At 42.4% G+C, this 27,284-nt stretch overlaps 1 protein-coding gene across 1 annotated transcript in view; it reads left to right on the top strand.

Annotated features, from left to right (window-relative positions):
- LOC126259947 (glycosyltransferase 25 family member) overlaps window positions 1–27,284 on the top strand; it is an 846,623-nt gene that overhangs the window by 48,121 nt on the left and 771,218 nt on the right. The window contains exons 4-5 of the mRNA XM_049957050.1: window positions 19,161–19,280; window positions 22,993–23,182. Coding sequence (XP_049813007.1) covers window positions 19,161–19,280; window positions 22,993–23,182 — 310 coding nt within the window. The remainder of the gene's footprint in view (window positions 1–19,160; window positions 19,281–22,992; window positions 23,183–27,284) is intronic.

Raw genomic sequence — 27,284 nt, 5'->3', positions numbered from 1 at the left:
TACCAGTGTCAACATTACAACCACACTTGAATGTCCTGTCAAAACATGGCCCAGTGTGTTACTTGTGGTAGGGATGCTCATGATGTTAATTACCTACCTCCTCCTCCCTGCTGTATCAAAAGAATGTCCCATGTATCTTGATGAGCGTGTCGTCTTGGAGATCTGGGCAAAAGAAAGATTGCATTGCACTGTTGCTTGCAAATTGTTGGCTAGTCAGAAGCCCTGCATTTTACCATCTGGCACTTAAAGTACCATTCTTGTTACACCTTGTTCCACTAAGTACATGGTCATGTTGACTTGCGACTTCAAATTCAGCATTGCCGTTGTAAAATTGCCCAGTGTCACAACAGCATCTCCATCTCCTTCTCCCCTACCTATGCAACAAGCCACCAAATCTTCACTTTCGTTTGCAAAATCACCTGCTACACAACCAGAATGCCAGAAAGGACAGAAGGAATACTTCTGCGAAGACATTTAATGTCCCTGGAGCCAACTAACATTGGAGTCTATATCAGCCAACCCGCAAAGACTCCAAGAAATCAAACCAAGGCAAACGGTCTTTACCTTTCACGGTCTTGGAGATCCTCTTCAATGGTGTCGCCATGCGATACCCTCACCTGGCTGACCTCCATGTTGCCGGTGCACACTGTCAACTATTTTCTGCCCTGGACTCTGCAGACCGATCAAGGGAGAATGCCGACAACTCTGTAGGTCTCATGGAGCAGGATGCTCCATCCTCTGCACCCTGTAGCAGTGAGTCTTTAAAGGTTGTTGCTCAGCAGCCATCAAGGTGTTTAAAACACTTCACATTTTTCTCCTCCCCTTTGCCCATCATAACTTTCCTCCAAAGGAATGTTTGCAGCATTAGATCCAACAATGAGGAGTTATGCTCTTGGAATCACAGTGTTCACTTGTTTTCTGCCTCCAAAGAACAAAATTTCTCGTTGTAACTGCTTTGACCTAACCCATTTCTTTGTGGTCCTTTTTGACCTTCCTCCTGAGGACAACATTCCATCTCATGAGGGAGTCACACTGCTCATCCAGGATGATGTTCATAGTCAAATCGTCTCACTGAACATGCAGCTCCAAGCTGTTTCAGTCCAAATTTTCCTTCCTTGCTTCACCTTTTCTCTTTGTACCGTCTACATCCCTTCCACCCCTCCCCCCCCCCACCTCCCCATCATTCAGTGTCACTAGGACAGACTTCCTCCAGCTTACTGGGCAACTGTCACTCTTTTTTGCTGCTCTACAACTTTAATGTGCACCATCCCTCTTGGGTCTCTTCCAGAACCTGTCTAAGAGGTGCCCTCTTGGCTGGCGTGAATCAGTTCATCATCATCTGCCTTATCACTGGAGGACCCACGTTCCATTCAGACTCCATGCACACCTATTCTCATTTGTACCACTTGTTCTGCAATGCCCAGCTTGCCCATATCTCAAGTGGTCCATTCTCTCTGACACATACTTGAGCAACCATTTCCAATGTGCTACCCTTTTGCTGACTCCCACCCCACCTGTGTGTAAACCCAACTGGCAACTTTACTCCTCCCTGGCGACCTTTGACGAACAATACTTCCTTAGTTGTGATGATTAGGTTGAATACCATACAAATGTTATCCTTACCGCTGCAGACCATTCCATTCCTTGTACTGCACCTTAACCATGCCATGTCATGCTCCCGTGGTGTACTGAGTCATGTGGTGATGCAATTCGCACGTGGAGACATATGCTCTCAATGCTGTTAACCATCATCCTACAGTGGCAAACTGCATTCGTTATAAACAGTTGCATGCACACTGTCATGGCATCTTTGGGATAGCAAGAAAGCTATCTGGATTTAATTTCTAGTTCTTTTAACAGTTTACTCCCTCTTCCATCATGTGGGCCAATCTTTGACAGCTCCCTGGGACCAAGATCCATTCCCCAATTTCTGGCCTCACTGTAGCAGATGATGTCGCTGTGGACCACACTGTGTCTCCAACACCTTTGGCCACTATTTCTATGAAATTTAGAGCTCCACCCACTATCACCCTGCTCTCCTCTATTGGGAATGAGTGGAGGAGGCTCAGCTGATACCCATCTCCTCTCATAATCATGAATGCTACAATGCTGGCTTTACTGTGAGGGTACTAGATCATGCTCTCACTTCATCCAGTCTCCCTCCCCAGGGCCAGACAATGTTCACATTCAGATGTTGCAGCACTTTTCCTTTATGGACAAGCACTTTCTCCTTCATATGAACAAATGCATCCTGGCAGATGGCACATTTTTCAGTTGCTGGCGTGAAGCCAGCCATACCTAAGGCCAGTAAGGACAAACACCTTCCTTCTAGCTACCACCAAATTTCTCTCACCAGCTGTGTTTGAAAGGTGGTGGAACATATGAGTCATGCCTGTCTGGTATGGTCGCTAGAGCCTCGCAATTTACTAACCACTGCACAGTATGGATTTTGATCATGCCATTCTGCAGTTGACTATCTTGTCACTTTGTTAATCTATGTGATGATTGGTTTTCTGCAAAAAATATCAGACTGTGGGCCATGATTTTTGATTTGTAGAATGCCTGCAACACCTGCTGGGGAACTTGTATCCTCCATACTCTCTACGGGGTTTCTGAGGCTGCCTGCCCCCTTCCCATCAGGAATTTTTAAAAAGACTGAGTTTTCAAGGTACATGGGTGCTCTGCCTTGTTCAACACCATTGCCCTCCGCCATACACCGTTGGGTGGCTTGCGGAGTATAAATGTAGATGTAAATGTAGATCCAGGAAAACGGGGCACCTCAGGGCTCCATCCTGAATGTCATCCTCTGCTGTAGCCATTAACCTTATTATAGCCTGTCCTCCACCAGGCATCTCCGATCCCTTTTCGTTTGATGATTTTGCGATATATTACAGTTATCCACAGACTTGTCTTCTTGAGTGGCATCTGCAGCTATGTCTTGATTGTCTTTACTTATGGAGCATTGTCAATGGCTTTTGCATTTCCACTGACAAAACTGTTTGTATGAATTTCTAGCTGCACAATGAGTTTCTTCCACCGTCTTTACGTCTTGGGGCTGTTACTCTTGCAATCACTAAAACTACAAAATTCCTGGGGCTCATGCTTGATAACATCTTCAACAGTGTCTTGATCATCTTTACTTGTGGAGCATCAGCAATGACATTGTGCTTTTCCCCTGACAAAACCATTTGTTTGAATTTCTGGTGCACAGTGGGTTTCTTCCACTGTTTTTATATTTTGGGCCTGTTGCTCTGCCATTCACTGAAATTACAAAATACCTGGGCTCATGCTTGATAGAAGACTTTCTTGGTCCTTCCACGTGACTTATCTGGCAATCTGCTGTGCCTGGTCCCTAATGTCCAATGTATCCTAAGTGGTACTTCCTGCGGATCGGATCAGACCACCCTTATTTGTTTGTACCGATCCCTTGACCATTCAAAATTAGACAATGGGTATTTCATTAATGTATCTACACATCCATCCATCTTATGCCATCTAAATACAATCCACCATTGTGGAATCCATTTGGCACTAGTGTCTTTTATGCTAGCCTCTTTGAGAGTCTCTGTGCAGAAGCTGGCAAACTACCACTGTAATACTGACATGATGTTGTTCTCAGCAGAAATGCAAACCATTTGTCTGCCATGCCTGTCCACCCATCCTATGCCTCCTCCTTTGATGACTACTAAGACCGCTAGTATGGGGCAAATCATTCTTCTCTGCTACCACCTGGAGTTTGCTTTTGACTATTGCTGCAGCACCTTAACTTCACATTACCTGCCACTTTCCCGATGGGTGTGAACCCTTCACCACCTTGGCTTCATGCAGCGGCCCATGTTCACCTTGGACTTCATTTGCTTCCTATGGAAACTACTTCAGATTTGATCTATCACTGTATTTTTCTCAACCTTCACATGGAACTTAGTGATAGTACCTTCGTGTACACTGATGGCTCTTGGTCTGACTGTAGTGCTGGGTTTGCCTTCATCATTGGCACCGACGATTTTTGATATTGACTCCCAGAAGACAGCTTGGTATTTACAGCAGAGTTATTTGCCCTGTATCAGGCCATGCAGTACATTTGGCAACAAAGGCTTTTCAATTGTGTCATCTGCTTTGATTCTCTCAGTACCCCTCAGAGCCTCTGAGTGTGTAGACTGTCTACCCCATAGTGCAATGGGTCCAAGGAAACTTCCACTTACTCAGTCTTGAGGGAGCCACTGCGATGTTTGTGTAGGCTCCTGGTTTTATCTCTCTGATGGGAAATGAGTCTTCAGTCCTCCTACCTTGGCCCGCTAGTTCTTCCATTCCTTCCAATGATCTCCATGTTGCCATCTGTCAGCAGGTGGTGTCACTTTGGCATTGCTACTGCTCTTCCCTTCATGGGAACAAGCCCTGGGGAATTAAACATCTCCTAGCAGCTTGTCTGACCACCTCTCTGCCTTCATACTGCAAGGAGGTCATTTTAGCTAGGTTGCGTATTGGGCACTGTCATTTCAGCCATCACCATTTGTTAAGTGGTAATCCCCCATCGCTTTGTGCTCATTGTAATTAACCTTTGACGATTCACAATTTCCTGAATGAATGCCCTTATTTTAACCACTTGTGTTCTAATGTATGTTTGCTGTTTGAGTTATCAGCTGTTATAGCGAATGACACATGGGCTGTCGACCGGTTTTACTTTTTACCCGTTGCAGCAATATGATGAAGGACATTTAATCTTTAGTTTGGGACCTCTGTTGTTTCTACAGCATATTTGGTGGACCTTTCTCTAGGAGGAAGTCCTTGCTGTTAGTGCTATTTCATTCCATTGATTGGGCTTGACATGTAATTGCTTTTAACTCCATTTTCATCTTAGTTTTCTAAGGTTCTGACATGGGTGTTGTAATGGATCTGGGAGATGTGTTATTTTCTACCGGATTTGTCGATACCAAATAGTAAATGTTTTCTTATATTTTTTGTCAGAATTTTTCTTATTGTAATTTGCCTTATCTTACGTTAATTTACTTATATTTTTGAGAGTGACAGAATATTGATTACTATTAGTAGATGTGACAAAGAATATCAAAGAGACAGGTTACAAGTGGAAGCTTGTGTGTTGTGTAAAATGTCTTTGATGCTGGAGTCGTCTTTGACTGTAGTCAGTCGGCAGTTAACTCTTGGTGTGTGTTGACGGTAGAACTATGTGCAGGTCGCCGTCATAAATAATTTGCTAGTGAACAGAAAAAAAAAGAATTATGTTACTATTTTTTTATATAAACTTTAAGAAGAAACCACATTCGAAGAAATGGTATTTGAAGCACTAAAAATGAGGCAAACGCATTGAACCAGGTCATTTCAGCAGCCGACAAAGAGGCATTGTGGAATCATACTTCCACTAGACAACTGAAGCCAAGACAAATATCGCCTTGTAAACATTATACGGAAAAGGTACTGTCACGAAATATGCCAAATTTAAGTAAATAAAAAATAGTGAGCATATTTCAGCATGTATGGACTCTGTTTTTACACTCTTAAACAAACTGGACAGTGAACAAAGCAGAGGCAACAAGCACCATAAATGATTGAAACCTTATGCATAAAGATCAGTGATACCAAGACAGCAAAATGGGGACATAAGTTTCACAAGCTACGACATAGTTGTGAAGATAAACAGTGATCCAGGTACTGTCAGATGTTTTTCATTCCAGTCTTTGATCACAACATTAAGTCTTTTGATGATGACCGGTTTGAGTCAGTAAAGGCCATCTTCAGATCTGTTCTACACCATGTCCTATTGTGATAAAGCCATAACGACATCGTCAAAACGTAGAAATACACTCAGCAAAGCATCGTCATGTAGAATTAAAATATAATGTAAAATAGGCCACATCGTCCACACAGTCATTTTGCAACTTGTGTTATTGTACAGTGCCATTGTACATTGACATAAGTGCCATTTCTTGCTGCTCTGATGAGAAATATTCTTCTTATGCTATTACCATTACTAAGATGCTAGTAATAGTAGTACTAGTACCAGCACTAGTAGTAGTGTAATATAAAAATGGAGATAAGGAAGTGATTTCTAATTATATATCCATCATCCTCCTTCCATTGTGGTCAAACTGTTTTGAGAAACTAGCTTAAAACATGTTACTGAACCACTTTCATGACGGTAACCTCTTAACAACAACTCAATTTGTCTCTTGTAACATGGACAGTTAAAACAAACAAATGACCACTCACAAAATACTGGAACTAATGGCACCCCACAAGGGCAGACTCAATTACAATTAGGCAGGATGAAGAACTACAACAATTGAATGGGCAAGTACTCAATAATAAAATAACTCGGCTTCATTTGGAAATATCCCAGTACTCATGTGTCAATGCAACCAGCCTGCAACAACAGTATAGTTATGGCTGCACAGACTTTCAACCATTGCTTCAACTGCCGATCTCCTTTGGGCAGCACCAGTATCATGCAAACGAAGCACTCTTACCTCCTTTCCAAATTACAGCATGCTAAACAATGGATCTCATTTACATCTAGGTCATACTATCACTCCAAATGTGGCCAAGTCTTTTTTTGGCACATACATGGACCGCTGTCAGCACAGGGCCTTGCTCGCCACCTTCCTCGTGCACCACAAGCCTCTCTGGCAAAGGGCTTCTACACAACCAGCAGTTGCATCAAAGAGGCATAAAGTCGAAACATACCAAACTTTGCAGAAGGTTTCAACACATGACACATTATCGGTTTACCACTGGATTTTTCACATACCAGGAACGTAACTGGGATAAGAACCTGGATCACTTCATATGGACCCAAAGCCTGAGGGATCATCTTAGATGTGGTTTCATCAGTGTCTTTACTCTGTGTCCAAATTTTTTTTTACATAAATCTGACTGCCAACGTGAAGAGTGATGAGACGCCTATCCTTGCTGTATCACACAGTCTCCCTCTTGTGCACATGCAGATTGTTGTTCCTAGCGGCCCGCCAATTTTTACTTATAATCTTCAGACTACCATCCATGGGCAGTGTGTGATTGATCGACTACAGACATTCAACAGTGGTGAATTAACAAATAAGGCAAAAATGAGACTAGCAGATGTAGCCTGATGAGCCTCATGGTGTACAGTATTCAATGAAAAGGACAGCAACCCTATTGACTAGTCCCACTGGGTCTGATCCTTCAAATGAAATATAATAAGGGCGGATTTCGAGCTGCGATTTCCCACGCTCTGCAAATGACAGTTGTGGCTCATAAGGTGTAGTAGTTACATGGTGGATAGCATTGCCAAAATAAAACTTTTTAAGTTCCTTTGACAGAAAGGCTTGAGCATTATCACTGACCAGGGCCCACCCTGTTAGCCATGCAGTCTAACGCAAGGCTTTCTGGATTGGGAAGGAGCACCTGGTCCCCGGCACGAATCCACCCAGGGGGCTTGTGTCGAGGTCCAGTGAGCTGGCCAGTCTGTGGATGGTTTTTAGGCGGTTTTCCATCAGCCTCGGTGAATGCGGGATGGTTCCCCTTATTCCGCCTCAGGTACACTATGTCAGCGATTGCTGCGCAAACAAGTTCTCCATGTACCTGTACACCACTAGTACTCTACCACGCAAACATAGGGGTTACACTCGTCTCGTGTGAGACATTCCATGGGGGGATCCACCGGGGGCCAAACCGCACAATAACCCTGAAAGAGTGGTTCAGTGTGGGGCGGCGGAGGGGTGAAGTGGACTGCGGTAGTCGTCATGGGATTGTGAACCACTGCGGCTGCGGTGGGGACGGAGCCTCTCCGTCGTTTCTAGGCCCCCGGTTAACATAAAATACAATACAATACAATCACTGACCCTATGTGCCCCAGAGACGGAGAAAACCTAAGACAAATGTTGAATATTTTCCTCAGCTGTATTCACCCTGCTCGGAAACAACCAGGAGAGGATCAAGATAATCAATAAATAGCTTTTTCCCATGGGGTGTTCTGCCCTATCAGAACTTAATTCACCTTCCTTTGAATGCGGACTTGGCTTAGCTTTAAGACACTCTTGGCATTGGCTAACCAACTGCCTCACCTTCTTATTTAGGTTTGGCCACATTAAGTTCACCTCAATTTTCATAAGAGTCTTTAAGGTATCTAAGTGACTGCCCGAAGTGAATTCATGAAAATACTTAAATATGGCAGGCACTAATTCCTGGACAGGCAAATCTTAGGCTTTCCATCAAGACAGGTAGTATAACACAAAATCCCCTTATTCAACCAGTACCCTGGAACTTCCCCCCCCCCCCCCCCCCCTTCTTAACCAGCCCTTAATTGCACCATCTGTGCATCCTTGTCTTGCATAGCACCCAGATCACCAAATAGTCCAGGTTCTTCCTCTAGTATAGTACAAACACACATTTCATTAATTTCTTCAGTCCCCTGCTCTGCTATTTCCTGGCTTAGGGTATCGGTGACTTTGTCGGTTCCCCTAATGTGTCAGACCTCAAAGCAAAATGCCGATATCCATACCGCCTACCTAGCAAGTCTTCCCATCTTCCGTGGATGAGCCAGCACCCATGACAACGCTTGGTTATTGGTTTCCAGTAGAAACTGCCTATGTTCAAGACAGAATTTTAACCTTTCAGGTACAAACAACGCAGCCAAACCTTCCAGTTCATAAACAGAATATTTTGTTCCTGCTTCAGTTAATGCCCAGTAGGCTTAAGCTATTAGCTTCCTTTCTCCACTAATTTCCTGAAGCAAGATGGGGACAATACCAGTGTTCGAAGCATCAGTCTGCATGATAAATTAGCAACTGAAATAAGGCACCCCCAAAACAGGCACATTGGCTAAAGCAGTTTTTATAGGACCAAAAGATGCATGCTGGGATGGTCGCCAGACAGAAAGTTCTCCCTTGCGCCGTAACTGGTTGAGGGGTGCGACTAATTGTGCAAAATGTGGCACAAACTTGCAAAAAAAAGTTCGCCATCCTGACAAACCTAGCGATGTCCTTCTTGCTTCTTGCTATTGGAAATTTCTGTACTGCTAGAGTCTGTTGCTGATCGATATGCACACCATCAGCAGAAACTACATTCTGCAAAAATGAGATTTCCTTATGCACTAAATTGCCTTTGGAATGTTTAAGTGTGAGACCAGCTTCACGCAACCTTTCCAGGACCTGGGCAATATGCAACAAATGATCATCAAAGGTACAACTATAGATCATGACATCATCAAGATGGTTGTAATACATTTATATTTAAGATCTCCCCAAACTGAATCTAATAAACAAGATAACATTGCCACCCCTATGGCAACACCAAAAGGCACTGATTATACTCAAACAGATTCTAGTTAGTGGTAAATGCAGTCATTGCTTTAGATTCTTCAGCCAAAGGAATTTGATGATAGGCCTGGTTTAAGTCCATGATGGAAAAATACTTAGCCCCAGAAAACCAAGTAAAACAATTATGCAAATCAGGCAACAGTATAGATTCCAAAATCATCTTTTTATTGAGCACTCTATAATCCACTACCACTTGGTAACCTTGCTCTTGAGTTCTAGCCACTAAGAACATGGCTGAGGCGTAAGAAGACACAGATGGTCTGATTACTTCCTCCGCCAGCATTTTATCCACCAACTGCCTCAACTCTTTTTATAAACGAGATGGGGCTGGCAAACCAGTACCTTATCATTCAACTGACTGGTGTACTCAGTTTTATTTGTGATGCCCAAGCACTTCAGGAAGTTACCCTAACACCTCTAACAAGGCCTCGCTCTGTTCAGTACTGAAATGTGATGTATCAGATCTGGAAACACTAGATTGGATGGTACGTACATTAGCTCAACAATGATGCTGACACAAATGGTATTTTACACCCGGCCTAAATTTAAATTGAATGGCAAAATCCACGTAATCTAAAACACAACCAGTTTTCTTTAAAAAAAATCACATCCCAATATGACATGCATAGCCAGTTGTCAGTAATAAATTGAATAGGCCAACTCAGCTCCTGAATTTTATCATATAAGAGAACAGTGTCTACTGCAGGAACAACCTCTGTGTTGACTCTGCAGCAACATAAATCCGAGTTCTGTGCCTGCGGGACCCTGGAAAGGTGTTCAAAATGCTGATTCCGTCATTTGTCACAGAGAAAAATTACTGTCCAAGTCTAGTAGTGGACAAACAGGTTCTCCATGAAACATTGTACATGTAAAGCGGCAGTTGCAGCACATAAATGCTTTCACTTATGTGTCTTTTTAATCAATATGTTCATATTATTACAGTGCCCATTTTCCTTGTGGTGTCAATTAGTTTTCCCTCTTCCCTGATTTTTCTTATAGTCACTTGCAAATTGGCCTTGTTCATTATAACAGAAACACCTATAACTGTTTTTTTAAAGGGTTTGTTTCTTCATTTGACCCTCAACACGATTACATGCAAAATGCCCTTTTTTATTATATTGTAAACACACTATATCATTTCTAAATTCAGCCATAGGCTGAGTTTGTTCACTTGTGGGAGCTTGTATTTGGTTGTTACAAGCATTTATATCCTCGTTCTTGTGTTTTGTATCACAAAACTGAAACTGCTCAATGTGCAAGACTAATTGATGCAATTCAACAAATGTCTGTGACTTAGTGCAAAATACTGCCCTTGTTCTGTCGTCTACCCAAAGACCCTGAATTATATTTCCTACCGCATCACTCTTTGAGATTTATTCACACAGCGTCAATAGTGCTACCCAGATTTCCTCAATATATTGAGCCAAATTCTCCGAACTCCTTTTCACACAATATTCATGAGAATTTATAAATTCACGGTGTGCTTACTCTGAAAGCTGATGTTGCAGAACTTTTCTCCTAAAATTACTTAATGATAGATGTTCATTAATGGCATCAGTAATCACTCTTTTTAAGTTTCCCTACAGTGCGAGGAAATGTTTGTAACCCTACTATATCAGGCGCTTGCAAAGCTTTGCTCAAATTTTATAATCTAACTTCGAGCCATAGTTATTTCCGTTCATTAGTATCTATTGCAAACTCTGATGCAGTTGCAAACAGGTCGGAAAAGGATTGGGTAGTGTATTACACATTTCCTAAACCCCTGTACCAATGTCCACTCTATTACAATCGCTGACCGTTTCACATGCGTGACCAGAACCATGCGTGCTCATTTTATTGCCAGATTGGCAAACTACTTTGTAACTGCACTTTCATTATTTTCTTGCGTAAATCCTGAACAAGCACTTTCTCTTTGGGGTCAGCAACTACTTTTTAAGATCTTGAACACGATTGATCAAAAGATGCATTTGCACTTCTATTCGGAATGCTTGCGCATGGCTCGGAACATTATCCTGCAATAACTCCATACTAGCCTGCACAGGTTCTAGGAGGCTATTACAACACACACAGGCATCTCTTACACGGCTCACAAATTCCGTGTTGACAACAAGGCAGCGTTCCAGGCATCCGCGCAGCCATTGCATTAATCAGAGTTATGCTTCCATCAACTTTTTCTTGATCAATGGCAAGCACATATTCAAGTTGACTTTTTGTTAAATATGATATCCCCAGCATGTTCCTGGCTTCCATAGTATGATCGGTGTAAACTGTAATGTAAGAATGGCTATATTAAGACAATGACAATTGGTGCCAAGCACTTAAAAAAAATGGAAACATGTCCATTCACAACACAGGCTCAGAATCCCACCACCTTCTTATTGTGCTCTGCTACCATTGGTATGGTAGAAGCTATTAAGGAGTGGTAAGGTGCCAGGCTAACATGAATTGAGACATTCTTTAAAACAAATTTATAACAACAGGTCTTATTGAAAAATTATTAGAAAACATTGTCTTTGAGCCCAAAGTAATTATAACATCAATTAAAAGTTTCAACTGAAGCTTGATAATTATTTGTCAGGAAAAGTTTAAAATGCCTGAGGCTATTTCAAAATATGTGTAGTAACCTTTAAACAAATTTGTAATAACAAACTGACAGCAATTCAACTTAGAAAGGTAGTCAGATAAATCGAATTTAACAAAAGCACTTGAAATACACAGCAAATTACAGTGGAACCCCTTTATCACAAGTTTTGTACACACCAGTTTCTCATGCTACAATTTAAAATTTGCTCAATTACTGTACAGAAATACTGAACAAATTACAAAATGTAATTACTTAACTCAAGAAAAAATTTGCGTCCACTGCTACCTCAATGGGTTTGCAGAGCTGTTATCTTGTGTCTTATTTTATTTCGTATGCCAGTCTTGTGCACACTTCCTGACAATACATTACACACATCATTAAATTGGCATGATAAGACCTGAAACATAAGTCGATTACCACTGGTCCTGCAAATGCATACAAAAAATGGCCGCCCACCAGGGCAAGCTTAATGACAGCCTTGCAACATGAACAGTTAAAACAAATGACCAGTGACAAAACATTGGAAATAATGGCACCCCACAAGGGCAGACTCAATCACAATTCTGCAAGATGAAGAACTACAACACACAGGTGGGCAAGTACTCAATAATAAAATTACTCAGTTCATGTGGCATTATCCAGTACTCATGTGTCAATGCAACCGGGGCACAGCAATAGTATAATTACAGCTGCACAGACTTCCAACCATTGCTGTAACTGCTGATTTCCTTCAGCAACACCAGTATTGTGCAATTGAAGCATTCTTCCATGTAAAAGGGGAGCTCCTTTCCACATTACAGCTTCCCAAACAACCGCTCTCAACTACAACCAGGTCACGCTATCACTCCAGATGCAGCCAATTCTTTTTCTGGCACATACATGGACTGCTCCCAGCACAGGACCCCACTCGCTACCTTCCTCATGCTGCTGCTAATTTGAGACCCCCTTGTTGTCTGAGCCACACCGCCTCACGAACCATATTCGCACCACAAGCCTCTCTGGCAAAGAGCTTCTACATAACCAGCAATTCTACTATAGAGGCACAAAGTTGAAAAATAGTGAACTTTGTGAAAGGTTTCAACATGGGGCACACTGTTAATGCAAATGAAGTTAATCCTTGAACTGGACTTGTTTCAGGAGTGCAGGCTCTAATGTCACTAAATGAAATTATAATTATTATTTAAGGAATGTAGGCTACCACCAGATAGAATACCAATGTATTACACACTATAAAACCTCAATATTCCACTAAGTGAATGCTTTGTATGTGATCTTTACAGAAAATTTATTATCTACATCATAAATCAGGACTGAGGTACTTGTTAAGATGAACCCAGATATTTCATTTAAGATATTTATGTAACCTAGAATATTACACATACTACCTTCTCCTCAGAAGTGATCACAAGTGAGATCAATCAGAAGTGTGTGAAAGAGAGAGCCTTGAACATTAATGATTTTATGTATTATAACTTTGTAATTTCCAGTGATTGGAGTTGAGAAAGCATGGAATCCTTGTATTGCCTTTAGGTATAGACATCTTGAATACATATAATCTGAGCAAAGATAAATTTCAGATGCAAAGTGCACGCTTGTAAATGTGACATTGCAGTATCTCAGTCACACATGATAGAAATGAACAAGAGCATCTTCTGTGATTATACTAGTGCCTAGATTTGTGTAAATCATAAATATACTACTAGGGAAATCAAATGGCAAGGCATTAAAGACATTAGTGTTGAAACTTGTTGGGTGTGATGTATGCTACAGTCAGTTATGTTAGCCAAGTTGCAGTAAAGAACAATTCTATTCACAGCATGAGCTCACAATATAATTCAATAAGCCTAAGAGTTGAAAAATTTTTCATGATCACACGAGAGTAACAGAAACAGAGTCCACTGCTGATACCATTCCCATTGTGGAGTGTCATCCCAGGTCAGTTCAAATCGACACCCAGCCATCCAGATTCAAGTTTTGTATGATTTCCCTAAATTGCTCCAAGGCAGATACCAGGATGGTTCCTTTGAAAGAGCATGCCAGTTTTCTTCCATATCCTTGGCACAATCCAAGCTCGTGCTCTGCATCTAATGACTTTGCTGTCAATGAGATGTTAAACCCCAATGAGAAGTTAAACCCAATCTTCCTTCCTTCCCATACCAAGGGGTGTTGGAGCGATGTCTATAGTGCAGTGCAGTGCAACTTATTGGCCTTGCAGTACAGCCTGGAGAGGGTGGTGATGTAGATACAAGTGTGCGGGCTGGTCTTGACAAAGTTCTGACAGATTTGCTGCAAGGTGCACCTGGCCCTTTGCCTGGAACTGAGTGTGTGATGGAATGCTACTTGCTAGAAGTTGTGCTCAGCTTTAAATATTCAGCAGGAGGAAGGATATCTGCAAGAGTCGGATGACCACATAACCCGTGGATGGAAATGGTCTGTCGATAGCAGCACCACTATTTTGATGAGGTGCATGTTGCTCGGGAGCATGGCTGATGGCATTTGGTGCACCCGTAACAGCCAGTGTCTCAACTGACTGTTACTAATGATATCGTGTACACAACATGTAATGACTGTATGATATTTGTAAATAGTCATAGAATAGTAACACATGTGGGCCAAGGCTAGGCAAACCTGTTGGTTGAAGACATTGTGCTGGGAGCGTAATTCAGTTGCATACAGCTGATGTACAGCAATTACCCTTACATATATGGAGCCATATCTCAACAAGAGAAAGCAGAGGGTCACAGTAACAAGTGATATCAGAGGACTAAGATAAAATTTAGAGTGAGCAAACATTACTTACACAAATGATGTGCTCAGGGAATTTGAGGACTCTTCAAAAACTGTGATGTTTTCTGATGCCACAAGTATAGTGATAAAGGACCCAAACACATTGACACTCTGCACAAACAGGAGAATAGCTGAACAGGCTTGCAGCTGTTTCCTTGATCTTAAAAGAAAAAGAAACTCATATTATGCAATTCCAAACAAACAAAATGACTTCCAGGTACCAGAAGCAGAGACCAATGTTCATGCACTGAGTGAGGTGCTATATGTGAGTTTCCTTGCCGTTATGATGGATAACAAACTGAGATGGCACCAGCTCATGGCTAAGTTAATTAAAAGGCTGAGTCCTGCATGCTTTGCACTCGTGAAACACACTCATTGTGTTGAGCTGCTGACATGATTGCTTGCAAACTTTCTCTCAATACTTCCCTGTAGCACATTCTTCTGGGGCAATTCAGCTAGTGTCAAAAACAGTATGTTCTACAGAAGTATGTAATAAGAATATTAAGACAGGAAAGTTGCTAACTGAACCACTTTTAAAAGTCTTTTCAGGGTCCAAAGGTTTCTTACACTTACATCCACAATGACATTTGTATTTAACGTCAGTAATGAATTTACAGTGAGCTGTGCAGTTTACAACCACAATACTAAAAGTAAAATTAATTAACAATGGACTATGTATCCTTTTCCAAAGCTCAGAATGGAGTTTTATATTCTGATTACTATTAAAAGACCAGTCCTTGGTTGCACAGTGCTTTTTATTGGCTGAAAAACAATGCATTTCATCTGGTTAAGGCATCATTAGGTTATCTGAAAGCACAATGAAAAATTAACATAATAAATAACTAGGCATGGTGCTCAAAGGTAAAACAAAAAAGTAAGTATTTAGATGTAAAGGGTAGGAAATCACATAAATAATTTTATAATTACTGACAAAAAACATTTGTCAAAATGTCCTAAAATACCCAGTATAAAAACCACCAAGAATAAACCTAAAGAAGAATACTTAAAAAATTTAACTATTGGTGCTCATACTACTAATTGGTCTTCAGCAGACCTAAGCATATTGTTAATTTTAACATCGGGTGGAAAATGGTTTTTCTCCATTATCCTGGCAGCCCTGATTGTGGACTGTCCTGTATATGGAAGTAACACTAGGCACTTGTTTTCTTATTTGAGTTCTTGACATGTGTGAACAGGGCCCTATGAGAAGTTTTATTACCTGCTTCAACTGTTTGGCTAAGCCATGCTTTGAGGGTTTATAGTGTTCGCTGTCAGGTGTAGTGAGACCCCCTATTCCTTTTTTTCAGATGCTTTAAATCAATAGTGTTATTGGTGCTGAAGGGTACAACTTTCTGACCATATCCTTGTCCAGTCCTGAATTGTTGAGAAGTAAGATGGTCTTCTTTGTCACACTGTGTGTGGGGGTCCTTCTTCACTTGCTTGTATGCTGTATCCTGTGCAACATCTCAATCTTCTGTCAATAGTCATCTGACTGTTAGAGCACTGTCACATTGCCTTTGTTGTTAGCTGCTAGGATGACTGACTCAGTGTCCTAATGGAGGGCATGTATAGCCCTGCACTCTGGCAGTGAGACATTATTATTCATAATTTTGGCTTTTTCACAGATACGGCTCATTTCCCTTCTCATGTTTTTATCAGTATCAGAGGAGAGTCGACAGCTGGCCTGTTTGACACTGTTGATAATCTCTCACATAGGTAATATTCTTGGAACCAGTGTGGGGCGCATGTCCCCCGCCTCGAAGGCCGCCCGCATTGCCACCTGTGCCGCCCCCGCCAGTCAATCCACATGATATTTGTTCGTTTCTTTCATCAGTTAACTGAATCGAGTAGTTGTACTTTCCTATGTAGCTGTCATCATCATTTTATACGTTTCTGTCTGACATGTAGATAGCCAACACATACGTATGAGAAAAGTCGCGGCCATTCTAGTGATCATGATACGATATTCTGTCTGGCATATGTTCGAGAAAAGTCGTGAATATTCTACTGTTTTCTTGTGCAGAGAATCTTCGATACATAGTGTTATAAATATGGACTATTGCTGAACTGTATGCTAGTTTACATTCAGAAGCAGAAATATTAAGACTGAGGTCGACAATGGAGGAGGATCAGCTTAATGGCTTAACTCTGTTGAACTCTCACCCTGACATTGATTGTCCTATTGGTGATGTAATTAACCAATTTGCCAGGAAGAATGGGCGAATAGAATTCATAATTTAAGGAAGAGAACCACAGCTGTAACTTTTTTATATCATAAGGTGGAATTGTCTTGTATATATGTATAATCAGTTTAAATAAAACTTTTTTCAACTTTGCATGTGACTTGATTATTTTTATTACTATAAAAGTAAAGGTAGCTCAAGGTATTTTTAGCACCCCCTCCTTTAGGTTTTTCTGTATCCACCACTGCTTGGAATTGGTGCAAAATTCAGACCTTTTGACAGCAGTAGTGTTGTCACCTTGTTCAGTTCCTTTCTTGTTAAACTGACTTATGCTTGAATCACTAATGTCAATGTTCTGCAGATGAGCCCCAGAAGTAGTTAAAACATTTTCTCTTGTTTCACAGCAGCTTTCTGCTTGGAGATTTCACTGGTTGCAAAGATGTTTCCATCCATACCCACCCATATGCAAAGTGAGAGACTGAATGCTAGTTGCAGGTAGCTAGTGAACAAAGTTTTCTTCAATTTTGTCCAGTTATAGCCTGTTGAATGTCACATTTGTTTTTGAACAGACTAAGGTGCTGTGCTACACCATAGGTCCTGAGATTTGATCATTGGTGGGCAGAATAGAAAGTCAGCACCAGGACTCAACATCCAGACCCCCCCCCCCTACTATCCAGCTGGGGGGGGGGGGGGGGGGGATGGACCAGCACTGCTGGGCTCAACGTCTTTTCTGGATGCACGCGACTAGTCAACCCAATGGCCTGTCTGCAGGGTCTGCCATCCAGCAGCTATAAAGGAATGAACATGACATGAACCCACCATCACTTCATCTGAAGATGAGGGGTAGGAAAACTTTGCACCAACGAGGTGCCATGGCTTGTCTAATACCTCCAGAAGATTTCCCAAAGTTAAATAACATCTCATTAGCCATTCCTTCTATAATTCATTGGAATATTTGGACTCTGGGATGTAATTTCTGCTTAATTCTGATGTTCATATTTAGTAGATTTTGACTTTGCCAATATACAGACAACTGGTAGTGTTCTGTTCTAGGCAAATACTTTTTTCAGGTATAAGATTAAGAAAAAGCATCTTGGAGTGTGAGAAGAGGAGCAATAGCTTTTCCAAATCAGCATTTACATTTATAAAGTAATCTAGAATTCCATAATTATCAGTGTGAGTAGATTAGCACTAGTCACAATTTGTTATGAGCATACTTTGCAGATGTAAGCTGCATAAGTAGCTTATGCCTGGAAATACATGAGCTGTTCCACATGTCTGAAACTTTTCCTTCATGATGGAATTCACAAAACATAATGTGTTAATTAATTAGCTGTTTCTGCATCCTTCATTTTCTGAGAACATCTACCATATCTTTTGCATTGTCAGTTAAAAGTGGTAAAAGAAAGGACCTTTTTAATATTTGTTTAGTGCTTGCAAAAGAAATTAAAAAGTTTCAAACTTCTTTGCCTCAAATAAGCTGCTGTTTGATCTCTCAATACAGGGGACAATTTTTTTCCAAATCATAAAGTTACAAACAGCTAACCAGGATTATTTTTCACCACTCATCGCCAGAGTCTCAAGTGAGCTATTACTACCTTTAAATTTACAGTCGGAATGGCTGGCCAGAACTTGCATACAGGAGGTAAAATTTTAGTATTTCTGATAGGTGCAAAAACTGAAAAAATATTCCTAACTTTTGGAATTATTAGTTCCTTCTTCAGGGAGGAATGACATATTTTTTTCTGTGCAGGATTAGAAAGAAGGCGAACTTCACAATTCAGCACAATTGCTGAAAGAGGCCCACCTCATAATATATATGGTTTTATATAAAATATATGAATGGAGTGAATTGTATTGGAAGAAAGTTAGTTAGGGAGGGACTAGATGAGGAAAAGGGATATTGTAAAGTATTATTGGAGGGATGGGTTTAGTTGTATGCTATTGCTAAAGAATCTAACATGATGAATGCGAAAACTGAGAAACCTGTAAGAGAAGCAAAAACGAAGTATGCGACATAGACTGTTGGGGCTGCTGGTTTAGAGATGTACTGGATTCTTGTAGTTTGCCCAGTTTCACATCCTGTAGGATATATTTAACGGTTTATCTGCAACAGTGAATTCTGTCAATAGAAACAAAGCTACTGCTTATTCTCATGAGCTAGTAGAAATAGTAATAGACGACATGGGTAGCATTTATAGGATTATTTTGTACATGTAATGTAATGTTGAGCTCAGATTTGATAAGTTTGTTAAATTTTGTAACATCCTCTGCTAAAGAATGTTTATGTTGCAGGAATTCCACTTCATATTTGCAACACAGAACCATTTGGGTACATCAGTATACCTCTTGGAGATGAAGCAAAGCTTGAGGATGATTTTCTCCAGATAACTAATGTAAAGGTGTCAGCAATTGGTAAGCAACTTGTGTTACGCATTGAATCAGAAAGAGCAGCATTCAAATGAAGATTTTAAAGGGAGTTGACTACGTCTGCTTAATTAAATGGATGAAATCAGAGGGGTCAAGACTGAACCTTTCATTTTCTCAAACACTTTAGACAGTACGGATGGATGGATGGGTGGGTGGGGAGGAGGGGATCGAAAAGAGGGGAGTTTAAGAGAAAATGTGGATTTCTGAAGCATTATGTATGTGACTTTATTAAGGAAAAAGAAGTAACTATATGATCAGCACCAGAAGACAAGTCAATGCTGACTTGTCATCCTGTCATCATTTGCCAAATTACATCATTTGGATGTTTTGTGGTGGGACATGGCATCAGCAAGCTGCTGTTCAAACTGTTGAAGCGTTCCAGTTCCTCAGTTGGCCTCATAGGCTGAGTACATCACTTTCTAGTCCTCCAACCAAGGAAGCATCTGTGGGAGTACCAGGAATTGTACTTGGGTATTCATCATTCCAGTCAGGCACATTGACCACCGAGCCAATGATGTGGAGCCTAATTGTACAGGGTGATTCAAAAAGAATACCACAACTTTAGGAATTTAAAACTCTGCAACGACAAAAGGCAGAGCTAAGCACTATCTGTCGGCGAATTAAGGGAGCTATAAAGTTTCATTTAGTTGTACATTTGTTCGCTTGAGGCGCTGTTGACTAGGCGTCAGCGTCAGTTGATGCTAAGATGGCGACCGCTCAACAGAAAGCTTTTTGTGTTATTGAGTACGGCAGAAGTGAATCGACGACAGTTGTTCAGCGTGCATTTCGAACGAAGTATGGTGTTAAACCTCCTATTAGGTGGTGTATTAAACGTTGGTATAAACAGTTTACAGAGAATGGGTGTTTGTGCGAAGGGAAAAGTTCTGGACGGCCGAGAACAAGTGATGAAAATGTAGCACGCATCCAGCAAGCATTTGTACACTCCTGGAAATTGAAATAAGAACACCGTGAATTCATTGTCCCAGGAAGGGGAAACTTTATTGACACATTCCTGGGGTCAGATACATCACATGATCACACTGACAGAACCACAGGCACATAGACACAGGCAACAGAGCATGCACAATGTCGGCACTAGTACAGTGTATATCCACCTTTCGCAGCAATGCAGGCTGCTATTCTCCCATGGAGACGATCGTACAGATGCTGGATGTAGTCCTGTGGAACGGCTTGCCATGCCATTTCCACCTGGCACCTCAGTTGGACCAATGTTCGTGCTGGACGTGCAGACCGCGTGAGACGACGCTTCATCCAGTCCCAAACATGCTCAATGGGGGACAGATCCGGAGATCTTGCTGGCCAGGGTAGTTGACTTACACCTTCTAGAGCACGTTGGGTGGCACGGGATACATGCGGACGTGCATTGTCCTGTTGGAACAGCAAGTTCCCTTGCTGGTCTAGGAATGGTAGAACGATGGGTTCGATGATGGTTTGGATGTACCGTGCACTATTCAGTGTCCCCTCGACGATCACCAGTGGTGTACGGCCAGTGTAGGAGATCGCTCCCCACACCATGATGCCGGGTGTTGGCCCTGTGTGCCTCGGTCGTATGCAGTCCTGATTGTGGCGCTCACCTGCACGGCGCCAAACACGCATACGACCATCATTGGCACCAAGGCAGAAGCGACTCTCATCGCTGAAGACGACACGTCTCCATTCGTCCCTCCATTCACGCCTGTCGCGACACCACTGGAGGCGGGCTGCACGATGTTGGGGCGTGAGCGGAAGACGGCCTAACGGTGTGCGGGACCGTAGCCCAGCTTCATGGAGACGGTTGCGAATGGTCCTCGCCGATACCCCAGGAGCAACAGTGTCCCTAATTTGCTGGGAAGTGGCGGTGCGGTCCCCTACGGCACTGCGTAGGATCCTACGGTCTTGGCGTGCATCCGTGCGTCGCTGCGGTCCGGTCCCAGGTTGACGGGCACGTGCACCTTCCGCCGACCACTGGCGACAACATCGATGTACTGTGGAGACCTCACGCCCCACGTGTTGAGCAATTCGGTGGTACGTCCACCCGGCCTCCCGCATGCCCACTATACGCCCTCGCTCAAAGTCCGTCAACTGCACATACGGTTCACGTCCACGCTGTCGCGGCATGCTATCAGTGTTAAAGACTGCGATGGAGCTCCGTATGCCACGGCAAACTGGCTGACACTGACGGCGGCGGTGCACAAATGCTGCGCAGCTAGCGCCATTCGACGGCCAACACCGCGGTTCCTGGTGTGTCCGCTGTGCCGTGCGTGTGATCATTGCTTGTACAGCCCTCTCGCAGTGTCCGGAGCAAGTATGGTGGGTCTGACACACCGGTGTCAATGTGTTCTTTTTTCCATTTCCAGGAGTGTATCTGGAGATGTTAGAGAATTGGCTGTTCCCTCAGCTCGAACAAGAAGCACAACAATTCATGTTTCAGCAGGATGGAGCGCCACCACATTGGCACTTATCTGTCCGTAACTACCTGAACGTTAACTACCCGAGGCGATGGATCGGCCACCAGGCAGCACGTGACAGAGCACTTCATCACTGGCCTCCAAGAAGCCCTGATCTTACCCCCTGCGATTTTTTCTTATGGGGGTATGTTAAGGATATGGTGTTTCGGCCACCTCTCCCAGCCGCCATTGATGATTTGAAACGAGAAATAACAGCAGCTATCCAAACTGTTACGCCTGATATGCTACATAGAGTGTGGAACGAGTTGGAGTATCGGGTTGATATTGCTCGAGTGTCTGGAGGGGGCCATATTGAACATCTCTGAACTTGTTTTTGAGTGAAAAAAAACCTTTTTAAATACTCTTTGTAATGATGTATAACAGAAGGTTATATTATGTTTCTTTCATTAAATACACATTTTTAAAGTTGTGGTATTCTTTTTGAATCACCCTGTATAATAATGAGGATTACGGGAGCCAGTCAAGATAGTCTCAATGTACCATCCAAATGTTCACAGTGTTCACCCCGCAAGTTCTCAGAAGATAATCTTGATAGATTGTCTCATCTTTATTTGCCCACAATGCAGAAATCATAGTGGATTAGTTCTCTGCTCTCCGCACTAATCTATTGTAGGTTACACAAAGAAAGAATGATTGACTGGTAAATGATAATGGTGACACGAGGTCCCTGCTCACATATGATCAGGTTGAAAACTATTTTTGTTCAATCCAGGCACTGAGATTTAACAACAGTCAGATGTGGACTGAGTCTGCTGAGATCATAAGACTGCTGCCAGTTAGCATTGTTCACACCTTATGAAGCTAGTGTACTACGGGGAGGGTTCCTGGGATTATGATATTTTTGCACAGATGAAAGAGTATTACAAATAAAGGAAGAGGGGAAAATCAGGCAATTGCTTCAGGCCAAGTCACACATGCAGCTACTTCTGCACCCACCTTTGCTGCACAAAGTTTGGCAAAATGGACAATAACAAATCTTGATGCCCATTGTTTCTGATGCTATAGTGTTCTATCATTCCATTTTTCCTTTTCTCCTAATGCAAAAGCTCTCTCTCTCTCTCTCTCTCTCTCTCTCTCTAAACATTGAATATTTTGTTCTTATTATTTACTTAAAAAAAGTATTTATCATATGTTAAATTGATACACTTTGTGTGTGTGTGTTGGGGGGGGGGGGAGGGAGGAGGGAGAGAGGCACATATGTGGACTCAAGCATGTTTGTTTACTTACAGCTGATGGTGCTGACTTTCCAATAAATGACATTTTTCTGGACTACCTTATTTACCCAGAGCCAGATGCAATGGGCTTTGATGAAGTTTATATGATCAATTTACAAAGACGCCCAGAAAGGAGGAAAAAAATGCTGACATGTTTCCAGGAATTAGGTATTGCAGCAAGTATCATTGACGCTGTCGACGGAAAGTGAGTAGCAAAGAAATAAAAACCTTTAGTTCTTTTTTGCCTTTCTATTATGTACTGTTTTCATATCTGTTTTTATGAACAAACACTGCCTTTTACATGAAATAATTGCTGACGATATTCGTGTAATATAAACAAAAAGAATGAAAAGTGGTTGATATTGGACAGAAACACCAACATACAGTATTCACCATATAGCGGAGATGTTGAGTCGTGATAGGCACAATAAAAAGATTCACACAATTAAAGCTTTCAGCCATTAAGGCCTTTGTCAGCAGTAGATACACATACACAAACATGTGCACGTGCGCACACACACACACACACACACACACACACACACACACACACACACACACACACAAAAGCAACTTGCACACATGTCTGCAGTCTCAGAGAGCTGAGACCACACTGTGAACAGCAGCACCAGTGCATGATGGGAGTGGCGACTGGGTGGGGGTAAGGAGGAGGCTGGGGTGGCAGGGGGAAGGGATATTATGGTGGGAATGGTGGACAGTCAAGTGTTGCAGTTTAGATGGAGGGCAGGAGAGAAGGTGCGGAGGAGGGAGGGGGTAAGTAGTGGAAAGGAGAGAAATAAAAAATAATTAAAAGACTGGGTGTGGCATGAAATGATGGCTGTGTAGTGCTGGAATCGGAACAGGGAGGGAGCTGGATGGGTGAGGGCAGTGACTAATGAAGGTTGAGGCCAGGAGGGTTATGGGAACATAGGATGCATTGCTGCGAAGCAGTCATTAAGATGAGGGATATCATGTTTGGCAGCGTGTTCAGCAACAGGGTGGTCCACTTGTTTCTTGGCCACAGCTTGTTGGTTGTCATGCCTACATAGAATGCAGCACTAAGGTTGCAGCTTAGCTTGTAATTCACATGACTGGTTTCACAGGTAGCCCTGCCTTTGATGGGATAGGTGATGTTTGTGACTGGACTGTAGTAGGTGGTGGTAGATGGATGTATGGGACAGGTCTTGCTTCTATGTCTATTACAGGGGTATGAGCCATGAGGTAAGGGATTGGGAGCAGGGGTTGTGTAAGGATGGACGATTATATTGTGTAGGTTCGGTGGACAGTGGAATACCACGGTAGGAAGGGTGGGAGGGATAGTGGGCAGGACATTTCTTATTTCAAGGCATGACGAGAGGTAATCGAAACCCTGATGGAGAGTGTAATTCAGTTGCTCCAGTCCTGGATGGTACTGAGTTACGAGGGGAATGCTCCTCTGTGGCTGGACTGTGGGACTTTGGGAGGTGGTGGGAGATTTGTTTTTGTACAAGGATAGGAGTAGACTGAAGTTCAAGACATTACTCAGGAAGAATCAATACGCAAAGAAGTGGGATACGGAGGTACTAAGGAATGACGAGATACGTTTGAAGTTCTCTAACGCTATAGATACAGCAATAAGGAATAGCGCAGTAGGTAGTACATTTGAAGAGGAATGGACATCTCTAAAAAGGGTCATCACAGAAGTTGGGAAGGGAAACATAGGTACAAAGAAGGTAGCTGCGAAGAAACCATGGGTAACAGAAGAAATACTTCAGTTGATTGATGAAAGGAGGAAGTACAAACATGTTCCGGGAAAATCAGGAATACAGAAATACAAGTCGCTGAGGAATGAAATAAATAGGAAGTGCAGGGAAGCTAAGACGAAATGGCTGCAGGAAAAATGTGAAGACATTGAAAAAGATATGATTGTCGGAAGGACAGACTCAGCATACAGGAAAGTCAAAACAACCTTTGGTGACATTAAAAGCAATGGTGGTAACATTAAGAGTGCAACGGGAATTCCACTGTTAAATGCAGAGGAGAGAGCAGATAGGTGGAAAGAATACATTGAAAGCCTATATGAGGGTGAAGATTTGTCTGATGTGATAGAAAAAGAAACAGGAGTCGATTTAGAAGAGATAGGGGCTCCAGTATTAGAATCGGAATTTAAAACAGCTTTGGAGGACTTACAGTCAAATAAGGCAGAAGGGATAGATAACATTCCATCAGAATTTCTAAAATCATTGGGGGAAGTGGCAACAAAACGACTATTCACGTTGGTGTGTAGAATATATGAGTCTGGCGACATACCATCTGACTTTCGGAAAAGCATCATCCACACAATTCCGAAGACGGCAAGAGCTGACAAGTGCGAGAATTATCGCACAATCAGCTTAGCAGCTCATGCATCGAAGCTGCTTACAAGAATAATATACAGAAGAATGGAAAAGAAAATTGAGAATGTGCTAGGTGACGATCAGTTTGGCTTTAGGAAAAGTAAAGGGACGAGAGAGGCAATTCTGACGTTACGGCTAATAATGGAAGCAAGGCTAAAGAAAAATCAAGACACTTTCATAGGATTTGTCGACCTGGAAAAAGCGTTCGACAATATAAAATGGTGCAAGCTGTTCGAGATTCTGAAAAAAGTAGGGGTAAGCTATAGGGAGAGACGGGTCATATACAATATGTACAACAACCAAGAGGGAATAATAAGAGTGGACGATCAAGAACGAAGTGCTCGTATTAAGAAGGGTGTAAGACAAGGCTGTAGCCTTTCGCCCCTACTCTTCAATCTGTACATCGAGGAAGCAATGATGGAAATAAAAGAAAGGTTCAGGAGTGGAATTAAAATACAAGGTGAAAGGATATCAATGATACGATTCGCTGATGACATTGCTATCCTGAGTGAAAGTGAAGAAGAATTAAATGATCTGCTGAACGGAATGAACAGTCTAATGAGTACACAGTATGGTTTGAGAGTAAATCGGAGAAAGACGAAGGTAATGAGAAGTAGTAGAAATGAGAACAGCGAGAAACTTAACATCAGCATTGATGGTCACGAAGTCAATGAAGTTAAGGAATTCTGCTACCTAGGCAGTAAAATAACCAATGACGGACGGAGCAAGGAGGACATCAAAAGCAGACTCGCTATGGCAAAAAAGGTATTTCTGGCCAAGAGAAGTCTACTAATATCAAATACCGGCCTTAATTTGAGGAAGAAATTTCTGAGGATGTACGTGTGGAGTACAGCATTGTATGGTAGTGAAACATGGACTGTGGGAAAACCGGAACAGAAGAGAATCGAAGCATTTGAGATGTGGTGCTATAGACGAATGCTGAAAATTAGGTGGACTGATAAGGTAAGGAATGAGGAGGTTCTACGCAGAATCGGAGAGGAAAGGAATATGTGGAAAACACTGGTAAGGAGAAGGGACAGAACGATAGGACATCTGCTAAGACATGAGGGAATGACTTCCATGGTACTAGAGGGAGCTGTAGAGGGCAAAAACTGTAGAGGAAGACAGAGATTGGAATACGTCAAGCAAATAATTGAGGACATAGGTTGCAAGCGCTACTCTGAGATGAAGAGGTTAGCACAGGAAAGGAATTTGTGGCGGGCCGCATCAAACCAGTCAGTAGACTGATGACCAAAAAAAAAAGAGGATAATTACAGTCAGTGAAGGCTTCAGTGAGACCCTCGGTATATTTTGAGAGGGACTGCTCGTCACTGCAGATGTGACAACCACGGGTGGCTAGGCTGTACGGAGGGGACTTCTTGGTATGGAATGGGTGGCAGCTGTTGAAGTGGAGGTATTACTGGTGGTTAGTAGGTTTGATATGGATGGAGGTACTCATGTAGTCATCTCTGAGGTGAAGGTCAACATCTAGGAAGGTGGCTTGTTAGGTTGAGGCATTACCTACAAACAAATTCGCGGTACGACTATGGGCACCCGCATGGCACCATCCTATGCTAACCTATTCATGGGCCATGTAGAGGAATCCTTCCTAAAAACCCAGAATCCTAGACCCCTCACCTGGTTCAGATTCATTGATGACATCTTTGCTATCTGGATTGAAGGCGAGGACACCTTATTCACATTCCTCCAGAACCTCAACAGCTTCTCCCCCATTTGCTTCACCTGGTCCTGGTGGGGCAGATAATCAGCAATTCGTGTCATGGCCTCCACATTCTTCCGACGCAACCCCGTGCGATTTCTTTGGGTGGCGTTATGTGAAAGATTCGTCGTTTACGCTCCTCTACCAACAAAACTACCAGAACTATGAGCTAGCGTCAGCAGTGCTTTTGAACAGATTGATAGGAACATGGG

This window comes from Schistocerca nitens, chromosome 5 (genome assembly GCF_023898315.1).
Source record: "Schistocerca nitens isolate TAMUIC-IGC-003100 chromosome 5, iqSchNite1.1, whole genome shotgun sequence".
NCBI classification, from domain to species: domain Eukaryota; kingdom Metazoa; phylum Arthropoda; class Insecta; order Orthoptera; family Acrididae; genus Schistocerca; species Schistocerca nitens.
This window is presented reverse-complemented; position numbering and strand designations above follow the sequence as displayed.